Genomic DNA, 11,374 nt, shown 5'->3' with positions numbered 1-11,374 from the left:
GTAAGGCTGCCTACGCACTGGCGACCATAGACGCGGCCAGGCCGCCGCGTCTATGGTCGCCAGTACATGTCCGCTGGCCGCTAAGTGCGTAGGGGCTATAGCGATTGCCATATAAAGTCCAGAATTCACTGGCCGCCGCGGCCAGGTCGCGGCGACCATGGTCGCCAGTGCGTAGGAGCTCTAAGGATGAAGCTAGAGCTGATGCCTGAAATAAGGGTTTATTATTATTATTATTATATTATAGACTAGTAGTAATAAAAAACGCTGAATCACACATCCAGTGAGCGGTAGTATTTTAAACTGTTCTACTCGACTCAAGTAACACACACATAATAGTAAAAAAACAAGATAAGATAAGTTAAAAAAAGTAACACACTTGCTCTAACACTTCGCTAGTGTATAGGACTTTAATACTCTGTGTGTATCTGCTACTGTCAGTGACAGTCTGACAATCAAAATTCAAAACTGTCAAATGTCAGTCAAGCTGTGCGTGACGTGATACTGGACGTGATGAAATTGTTATGAATTTTCAATCCTCGAAAATATCTGCTAAAACACAAAATAACGTTAAATTCAGAATCAAACCGCATCCAAATGAAATAGTCCCCCAACCGAGACACCCCACGTGAACTCAGCATCCCTGTTACGCCGCAAACAAGGCAGTAACCATGAAATACTCCACATCACCGACACCGAGTGTCTCCAACTATGCCAGGACCTCCTCCCCGCTGCCTGGGCCTGCCAACTACCAGCCCAGCGCCGTCAGCGCCTCCGTGAAGAGATACAAGTACTTGCGGAGACTGTTCCAGTTCAATCAGATGGACTTCGAGTTCGCCGCCTGGCAGATGTTGTATTTGTTTATTGCGCCACAGAAAGTGTTTAGGAATTTTAATTATAGGAAGCGTAAGTATGATTATACTTTGGAATATCCAGATAGACTGTCTGTAGATGGTTCTGTAAGGATAAATAATTATAAACACCAAAGAAAGTTAGTAACTATTGAATGAAAATTGTTTAATATAATATAAAGATAAAAGTTATGCTTTCTTAGATGATGACAGCCAGTGGCTGGCCTGTCATAGGAAAAAATATTCTTTAGAGGCCCTAAACTGACAACCTCAGATGGCTAGACTGTGCGGGTAAACATTTTATGAAGTGAGGACACAGTGTTAACAGCTCTGAACGTGTTGATTGTTGAAGATTATGTTAAGAAGAAAATCAGACACACAACTTTAATTAGCTATCAGTTTTATTATACTACATATTTGTTCTATAATTCCAGATACAAAGTCACAGTTTGCTAGAGATGATCCAGCATTCCTTGTATTGTTGATGCTATGGCTATTTGGTGAGTCTTCTGCATTTAACTATATTATTTCATTAAATTTATAGCAAATATGTTCATTATTAATCAAACCCACAAATATGTACCTTTCTTATAACATTATTTAAGCTTTTTTAAGGTCTGAAATAATTTAAGCACTTTTTAAAAGTATCAATTATTTCTGTGTTCCAGTGTCATCGTTCTGCTTCGCGTACAGCCTGGGGCTTGGCTGGACCAAGATGCTGCTCTTCATCATATTTGTGGTGTTTGTGGACCTCATTGGGTGCGGCGTCATAGTCTCAACTATATTCTGGTAATTTGTTTTAATTCTTTTTTGCTAAATTGGCACTTTAAACTAAGTTTCACCTTAGCTTATTCATATTTTTTCTGTCAAATACTGTAAAAACTAGTCAGTATTAGATTTCAGGCTGATGTTAGGTTAAAGTTAATTTATGTAACTCAGAGTGCATTTAAATTCTTAAGATGAAGGTAAAACCCCTATTGTAGGTATATTAATGTACTTACTTCTGTTTCTGCTAAGTTTCAGTTACCTTCATAAATATTTAAGTTTTTTAACTAATCCGTTTTTTGACAATCCTTCCAGGCACGTGAGCAACCGCTACCTGCGGCGCGACCCGGGGGCCGGGGACGTGGAGTGGGCGTACTGCTTCGACGTGCACCTCAACGCGTTCTTCCCGCCGCTGCTGCTGCTGCACTGCTTTCAGATTGTGCTGTTTAACAGTACGTATTGTTTATTGTACCACAGATAATATAATAGTTGTACTATGTACAGTCAACGGAAGAGATAAGTACCTAAACTACTTTAACTACTTTTATAATCTGAAACACAGGAAAAACTCTGTTATTTCCTAGTTCAGAGCAGTATTTCACCTACCTTTAGATTTAAGAGTTGACCTATTTTTAAAATATGTATTACCTATAGTTATCTGAATAAATTTATTCTTATTCTAAAGAAATTGCCTCGCTTATGTCTTTGTAAGTATCCATCTTCAGCAAAATGTAAAGATGAATTAGATTGATAGAGCGCACTGGGAGTCAATGTGTAGCTCTCTTGTGAACCGTACATTGTGAGCTCTACACTGATTAGATAATCCTTTCACCATATGGTGACAAACCCTAATATACACGAAAACACTCATTCTAACCATTCCTCTTTCAAAGATTTGCACCTAGCTTTAATTCTATGATTAACAACATTGAAATCTCTTAAGATTCTTGTCAATTAGTAGGTATTAGATAGGTCAGCCTTGTAGCTTCCCACATTTCATTTTACCTCAAACTCCACAAATCTATACCAGCACATTTCACACCCTTCCAGACCTGCTGATCCACGGCGGCTTCCTGTCGTGCGTGGTCGCCAACACGTTCTGGCTCGCCTCCGTCGCCTACTACCTGTACATCACCTTCCTGGGATACAGCAGTGAGTGCCCATTTATAATATAATTATGTATGGTGCTGATAGACTTAGTGCCATTTTCGCCATAGAGTGGGTTAGAGCATAAACAGGGATTTGTAGACTTCTGACACATCTGCCAAGAATGTAATATAGATATGACGTATAATTGATGAACTCCCTGGTTACGTTCTACCCGACTATAGCGAAATTAGAGCTTAGCAATTCTATTGAATCAAATTCACAAAAGATTGAAGATTCTATTGTTTACAAGGCTGATCTAATATGGATTCTGTAAAGGTGCTGATATACTTGGCAGTCACTTGTAATAAAATAGAATATCATTTTGTTTCAGTATTAAATATAATTATATTCATGTGAATGTTACATTACAGAAAAATACAGCAGTGTTTGAGAGCATTCTAACTCTCATTCACATAAATAAAATTATTTTACATTCTGAAATAAAAATGTATTCTATTCTATTACAAATGAATGCTCAAGACTGTCAGCACCTTTACAGAATCGATATAACATCAGCCTTGTAATCAATGCTATGGTCTTATATGAATTGGATTCTAAAATGTAATAAGTACCTACTAACATAATAATATTGTACAGTTGTTCAATGAATATAAACTTTCAGATTACGGTAAAATTCTTAACAGTGGTGAGTCAATAAGTAACGTACTGTCTGCGACTTCTTGAGTCTACCTACTTCGACTATGGATATTTAAGCACCCCTTTTTATATTTATTTGAACTTCGCTTCTTTGATATACTTATTGCTGAAGGCATGATCTAAGATTCTTGGTAGAAGTATTACTTATATGTATTTTTATTGTCGGTAGTTTTCTTGGTATATTTAAAGCTCTGTAAATTAAATATTTTTTAGGTGTAACTTTATACTTATCATATTTACTCCGACATACATAAAGCTAAAGCATGCTTTTCTTTAAATAGATGTAGAGTAGGTAGATGCGTAAATAGCATTACCTTAGTATGCTTATGACATTCCATAGTCCCTATTTTTATATACCCTATTCTAATCTATACACCTATCATACTATAATACCTACCTATATTTTCATCGTTTTACATTTCTTATCCTGATAGCTGTATTACCATACATACCTTCTTATACACCCATATGCACGTTGTTTATTACACTTCATCCTCGCAAGATACATAATCAATAGACCATATTATGTAGTACATGGCTACCCATGAAGCATTGCCATAGGCGTGAGTGCTTGACCCAAAAATATTAGTTACATTTTTACACTAACTTGCCAGTACTTAAATCTTAATACAAACCTTTCCTTATTTCCAGATTTGCCGACGCTCCATAATACGAGGCTGTTCCTGTTACCTCTCCCTGCCACCTTCCTAGGTTACATAGTCACGATAGTACTAGGCTGGAACCTAAGTCTAATGCTCATGGACTTTTATCACTATAGAGTACTATAGCCTCTACGGAACCCTAGCCTAGATACATAGTAAGATACTTATCGAAAAATAACTTTATAGGGTAACATTGTTAATCCTGAGCAATATAATATTATTTAATTAATATTGTAAATAATATTATTATCATTAACTGTAGTTATAAACAATAAAATTGTAATGATTAAAAATGTCTCGTTTGAATTAAAAAACGAAGTATTCATCAAATTATTTTTAATTGAGAATTAAAATCTATTATACAAATCATTCACAGTCTTATTAAAATCATACAATACAAAAATGTTACAAGAGCCAGCTCTAACATATACCTACTTATTATAAATGGGAAATACATAATAATATAATATGATAAGATTTAGGCACTTTCAGCCTTCAATCATCATCATCAAGAACAATCACCTCGTCTGATGTTATGAGCGGTTTTGGCCTTTCACTTTCAAAGTTCAGAGATTTTTTAGTTTCAGATTTCTTTCCTTGGACCATCGGCGGTTTCGATAAGCCAGATTTAGTTATAGTTAAAGATGACGGCAGACGTCCAATAGAGGCGCTTAAATCATGGGAGTTCTTTTGACGCTCCGCTAGTTTTTCTTGAAGGGTCTTTCCTGGACTGACTTGTTGGTGTGGTAAGGGAGGTTTGGTATGTATAGCAGCGTTTACTGTAGATGAGCTGGTTATATGCGCTGGCATTGAGATGTGAGCACTGGAGTGGGGGATCGATGAAGTGGCCATGGCTGATTGCATCGCGGCTGTCAAAGATGCAGGTAGGTTTTGGAGAACTGTACCCATACTTGGGGCTAGTGTCGACGAATTGGGCTTGTGAGTGCTAGTGAGCACTGAGGGTTTACTGTGTCCAGTTAATGATGACTTTGAGCCGTAGCTTGACTTCGCCATCGAGGGCACTGCCATGGAATGTGTCACCGCCGTTTTAGTTGACCCATACGCTCCTGTGGAAACTGACTTCGTTATCGTAGGTAACGCCATGGATGAAACTGCCATGGTAATCGCAGGCAAAGCCATGGAAGTTGGTTTGTTGACTGAGTTTGAAGACATTGATTTTGGCACAGAGGTTATGGTCGTTGAAGACGGCTTGCTCTTGGAGCTTACACCGGTAGAAGCTGATTTGGTGATAGTAGCGACACTGGTAGGAGTTTTGTTATAAGAGCTGTGTCCGGAAGTGTATGACTTCGAGGTTCCTTTCATTTGCGGGTTCAGAGGAGTCACTGTGGTAGCACCGTGCGTCACTGTCTTTGGCATTTCTGTGCGCGGTTTGGGGCCCCGTTTCTGTTGCTTCTTCGGCGGGGGCAGGAACGAAGAGAAGTTTTGTCCAAGAAACTGGCGATAGAATTCCGCTTGGAAGGAATTCTGTAGCGAGGTTTGTAAAGACGATTGCAATGTGTTCTGCAGGGCTGAGTAGCCGGCGTACGCACTCATATTGCTCAAGTATGACAGCGAAAGCGCCGCTGCCGCTTGCTGAGACAACACTGGGTCCGACAACATCGGGAGACAACTTTGGAATGCTTTGGTCATGTCCTGAGTAGACATTTTCGGTAGAGCACTAGCCGATGAAGTAGCCTTAGCGTAATCTACCTTGGGGATTTGTGGTTGCGCTACAGACGCCGTCGAAACTTTCGCACTTTCTACGGACTTTGTTGCTTGTTTCTTCTGCGCGTTTTGTGTCTTATCCAGACTAGCCAGGGTCGCTTGCTGCTTCAACGCCTGAATCAACGACTGGCAGTACTTCATACTCAGGTCCACCAAGTTCGTGGTTTCCGTAATCGTTATTGTCGTGATCAATTTATAGCCATCAACTAGCAAGTTTACAAATTGTTTCGAGTTCGGCTGCTTTTGGGCTTTTTGGTAGGCTCTATAGATGTCCAGCATGAGGCTGTTGAAAGCCTTCTTTTCGATTTCATTGCTCTTCAAGTCTGTTTGCTGACTGAATTTCTGGAGTTGTCCTTTCAGAGACTGCACGCATAAGGAGAAGGCTTGTTGAGCGAGTTCCTCTCTGTCGGAATCTCTTAAATACTTCTTGTCCGGTTCTGGGATCCTCTGCAGTTGCATACTCATCTCTTGCAACGTCTTGTGGTCATCTATCTCTTTCAGTATCTCCATAGTGAGCAGGACGCAGCGGTTCATGTGATTGGCGAATCCCCCCGGCCTGTCTATTTCACTCAGCGGTATTCTCCAGATGTTGTTGAAGAAGTTGGTGGTTTTGCGTTCTCCGAACAGTCCCGTCACTTTGTTGCCGAGTTTTGACGTGAAACTGGTCAACATGATGTCTCTGCATCTCTCAATGTCTTTCCCTTTTTTGTAGTAAAAATGGTAGTGAGCTATTCTGTAGAGAGCTTTGTAGTGGAGCGGGAAGCGACTGACGCAGTCTTCGAGGGCGTCTAGACAGGCTGAAATGATATTCATGATTTCGTCGTCTGTCAGTGGTCGGTTGTCATTGGAAGACTTGCTGGAAGTGTCACTGTCTCTGCTCGAGTCACTGGTGCTGTCGGAGCTGGAGTCACTGGAGCTACTTGACGAGGAAGAAGAGGAGGTGCTGCTAGAACTTTCTCCCTTTTTCTCAGTTTCAGCGGGTTGCACCTTTGCCTCGGTTTCAGCGATTAGTTCAAGTGGTTTAGAGTTAACTTCAGTAGTAGTTGGTGCCGCGTGGCCGTTTGTGTATGGTTCTGTGGGTGTCGTCTGATCTTTGATACCATCTGTCGTTTGCTCTTGTTTTTTCTCCTCTGTTGGTGTTGTTGCCGCATCTTTTTCAGGAGGGTTTTCAGTTTCTATGGTTTGTTCTTTGATTGTTTCAATAGTTTGACCTTTGTCCTGTGCCATAGGTTCTTTAGCTGCTAATCTTTCAGTATCGTACGATGCCGATCGCCGTATTTTGGCCGCGGCCGAGTCTAGTTTCAGTCTCTTTGCTTCAGCTGTATCTTCTTCGCCCACATCACTGATGGATCTCTTCAATATGTTAGCTGCCTGAGGCGCTGGCGTCTCAAAAGATTTCATTTCAACATCTGTTGAATTTGTGGTTGTTTCTGTTGAATTTACTTTCTTGGGCTTTTTAGTAAACGGCCCACTTTTCCACTCTTCTATCCGACTGAGGAATACTTTCCCGATAGAAGCAGGGATAGGCTTGTTCTCATGTTGCTCTATGTACTTCAGGATGGAAGCGTGGATGCGGTAGTGTAACTCCAGAACTTCAATCGCATAATTCTGTGGTGAGTTGTAGTTAATTTTGGACGGGTAAGTGGCTTCAGCCTCGTGCAAACATTTGACGGACTTTAGGTATAATTCCGTATAAACGGCGGGCGGTTTGTTGCGTTTTTCCGCTACTTTACCCAGTAAATAGTATGACAGCCACATTCCTTCGTGAACTTTGTCAGGGTCTGGATTGTGCGGGAGATCATTAGAGACTGTGCCAAAGCATTTCTGTGTTGTTTCTAACATCTCATCTTTCTGATTTTCAAGAGATTCGAAATCCTCCATGCTCAGGGACTCGCTGGCTTGCTTCAACAATCTCGAGCAGAACGAGTGGACAGCGTAAGAGAACACGCCATATTCAACCCACACGTCACAGTTTGACTCCAAGTCTAGGGTTCGTTTGAAACATCGAATGATTGTCTTTGCGGGTCTCATGAAATCCTTCTCGTTATTGATATTATTACATGAGTTAAGCATCCTCTCCAGATTTATAGCTTTCGCCAATGTGATTTCAGCCCACGATTCGAATCTGCTGTTGTTGATAATGACATCGAACATGTTGTATTTTATGGACATTTTGCCCTCCTCCTTCTTGAAATAGTAGTCTCCTAATAAGAAGTAAATGTCTCTCATTTTGTAGGGTAAAAGAGGAGGCACGCTTGGCATCTTACTTTCTTTTCCTGTCATGAACTTTTCCAAGTCCGGTACGTATTTCTGTAGCTCGTATTCCGGCGGCAGAAGACCCAATATGCGATGGAACAGATGTTCGGTATCAGCGGTTAGAGCAGTGACTTTGCCATGTAGTTCTGGTAATGCTATAGGTCGGAATATTTCATAGATTTGTTGCGCTCTCGGCCAATCGAGCGAGTGTGGCGTGGCGTTATGATCTTCGAGGTATTTCACTTTATTCTTCTTGCCAGGATGACCGAAGAGGCAATAGACACATTGCTCCAAGTATTGGAGGATTTGCTCCAGGGATCTTGCCAACAATGGCGAGCGGAGACGCGGCACAAGAGTATCTAATATGAAATAGAGTAATTTAGCGTCACTTTTACAGCACCATCCGCGACTACCGAGTTTTTCGTGTCCTAAGAACAGTACCATCAAAGGATTCGGCACATCATCACTGGCATCCATATCTTTATCAACCAGAGTTCTCCCCCTTCCCTGGTCTTCTTCCCTTTGTAATATATAATACATAATGATCCATGGCACAACAGTACCAAATGGCATCTCAGTCGTACTTGTTTCCACTTGGTGGCCAATAATTCTTATTAGATTGTCGAGGCCTTGACTCAGATCTTTGCGGGAGACGTTATCTAATACATAAAGACCTTCAGTGCTTAAAACATGCTCCATGCAACACAGTATTTTAACGACAGCCAGAGCCCATTTCTCGTAATCCTGACAGCCAGATGTATAATGGAAGAAATGCTTTAGTGCCTCGTGAAGGCATATAAGGGACCACTTAAAACAGTCATCCACTTTATCCAAAGCCCAATAAGCATCCAGTATGATTGACAGCTGAACAGCAAAATCAAGGGACATTTCCTCTTCCTGCTTTCTAGCTATATCTTTGCAGTGCTCAAATGAGTCTATCACAATGGATAGAACCTCGTCATACTTTCCACATTCATACAGCTCCATAACAGTTGACAGTCTTTTGTTTCTCTCTAGGAACTTTATGTAAGCAGCTATTTCGTTTTCATTTATATTGGGCTTGAATGAGAAATTTTCCAGTTTCAAAGTGAAAGTCTCATGGTGCTCTCCCATTGCTTCGAATTCATGAGACAGTTGGTACAAGCAGTCTAATGCAAACTCATCGTTTTTGTTTATCAAATGGGAATGTAACTTTACCCACAGATATCTAAGCATAGTTTCTAAGCAATCTGAACCAAATATGTGAGGTTTGAAAGCCAATGTCAGTCCTAAAGTCTCTATCACATTTAGTTCATGGAGCTGTTTGTCTTCAGGTATTGCATTCAGTTTTCTATTCACTGTAAACTCTTCAGTTAAGATATTGACATGGACATAGTGTAGCAACTCTTCTATATTATCATCTGTACAAGTTGGCACATCTATGTGGTTTCCATAGCATTTATTAGCTTCAACAAAAATATTAGGAAGTCTTTCAGGCCATTTCACTTTCCACTTGCTGCTTAGAATCTGAAGGAATTCTTTCAGAATCTCTATTATATCTCTTTTGTTTTCTGTATATTTGTTTATAAAACTTTCCACATCTTTTTGCTCATTGTCTGTACCAAAATATTCTTCACTATTCATATCCTTCTTTTCTTTATCTTGACTATCATCACTCTTTACCACTTTAGGATCTTTCTCTTCAAAAAGCTTTTCAATGTCTGTGACATCTGGGGATGATTCTCTTTCCTTCTGGCTTTCTTTTTTGGCCACAATCTCTGGGACTAGACTTGTAGGAACCATTTTCCTGAGTGTATCATAAATATTATCATTAGTATCCTTCACAACTTGCTTCTTACGGCCAGACTTTCTTTTGTTACACCACTCCCACTGTTGAAGGAAACTCAAATCACTTCCTCTTCTTCTAACTGGTGGTTTCTTCAGTTCTTTACTATCCCCAGACTGGGGCTGGGGGTCAGCTGAAGTGGCCTCTGTTGGTGATGCATCATTATCTCCATCTTCTTTTTCAGTATCAGTTGTTACTTTTTCTTTATCAGATAAATCATTATTATCATTCTCAGACCCATTTTCCCCATTCTTTTCTAAGTCTATAATCATTTCTTCAGACTTGCTTTCGGAAGACTCAATTTTCTTTGGTTCCTCACACACTTCCATAATTTCCTCTTTTTCTTCCTTTTTGAATGCCATTTCTATGAAGCAAGCGTGGCTGAAGTATTTCTCTGTCATGTAATTGTGCATGTGGACAATGGACTCTCCAACTGCGGACCAGGTGAGGCTTGTGATTGGTTTCTGTAGCTTCAAGTCGGGAAGAACACATTTGATTGCCTCCTCAGCTCTCTGTTGCTCTTGAAATTTATCAAATATGACTTGTGCCTCTTTCAACAACTGTGCAGCTTTTATCTCATCTATTTCATCATCTTCTTTTTCATTCCACTTATATTTTTTATTAGTATATTCCATGAAGTCATGTATGTAAGGATAACTGGTATAAATATGTTTCCTGTAAGCTAGCCCTCGCAGGTAGCCTGGATCTAGCTGGAGTGCATCATATATAGCCACAATGCAGTCTTCATAGTAGCCAAGACCTAGTAATAGTGTTACAATTTTGTCTAGGCACGGCCAGTGGCGAGGGTTACAAGTGGCTCCGCGTTGGAAAGCATTTAGGGCCATGTCGTAGCGCTCAGTCCGCAGGCAGAGCTGTCCGAAGCGGTGCCACAGCGTCACGTCGGTGTCGTCCAGTTCAGCGGCCGCGCAGTAGCTCTCCACAGCGGCATCAGTCTCTTCCAGTGAGCTTTGAATAGCAGCGACATTTTTATAACACAAGTACTTCAAATTGAATAATGGCTCAGTTGCCTGCTCACCGGGCGCTGGCTTCTTAACTTCGTACAAAAGCTCCGTGTCCAGTAAGTCCTTGAGTAATTGTAGTGCATCCTTAACGTTGCCTTTCCTTTGCAAATCCAAAGCTTTAGCGTACTGTTGTAATGCGATTTGTTCTAGGGCCTCTCGGGTCACTTCCTCCTCAGAATCACTTTCTTCATCAGATTCTTCATTTAAAGCGGCAATTTTAATCATTTTGGAGGATAATTTTGTGTTTTTGTTGGAAAATAAACAAAAAATTGCCGGGGTTCACGGCCTCTAGACAGACACAGACTATCGAAAAGTGACAGGCGGACAGCCATAGTCACAGACACAAATTACCTTACCACAGAACAGATGCGCAATGAAGGAAACATTATTCTGAGTTTTGCTTTGTTAGATTCATCACAGAGTAGGTACACTAAATACATATACAAATGTGAAAATTTGACATTT

At 40.5% G+C, this 11,374-nt stretch overlaps 2 protein-coding genes across 2 annotated transcripts; one reads left to right on the top strand and one right to left on the bottom strand.

Moving 5' to 3' along the window:
- The first annotated feature begins 584 nt into the window (after positions 1-584).
- LOC105393214 (protein unc-50 homolog) lies at positions 585-4,450 on the top strand. Its single transcript, XM_038106649.2, has 6 exons — positions 585-903; positions 1,283-1,348; positions 1,517-1,637; positions 1,929-2,065; positions 2,664-2,765; positions 4,071-4,450. The coding sequence occupies exons 1-6, from the start codon at positions 669-671 to the stop codon at positions 4,205-4,207; spliced, it is 798 nt and encodes a 265-aa protein (XP_037962577.2). The 5' UTR covers positions 585-668; the 3' UTR covers positions 4,208-4,450.
- LOC105386381 (calcineurin-binding protein cabin-1) lies at positions 4,401-11,203 on the bottom strand. Its single transcript, XM_011556923.3, has one exon. It carries the CDS (start codon positions 11,132-11,134, stop codon positions 4,577-4,579), a length of 6,558 nt encoding a protein of 2,185 aa, XP_011555225.3. The 5' UTR covers positions 11,135-11,203; the 3' UTR covers positions 4,401-4,576.
- Between the last annotated feature and the right edge of the window lie 171 nt (positions 11,204-11,374).

The sequence above is a fragment of the Plutella xylostella genome, chromosome 7 (genome assembly GCF_932276165.1).
Source record: "Plutella xylostella chromosome 7, ilPluXylo3.1, whole genome shotgun sequence".
In the NCBI taxonomy this organism is placed as follows: Eukaryota; Metazoa; Arthropoda; class Insecta; order Lepidoptera; family Plutellidae; genus Plutella; species Plutella xylostella.
The sequence above is the reverse complement of the archived record's forward strand: the minus strand, read 5'-3'. Positions and strand labels throughout refer to the sequence as shown.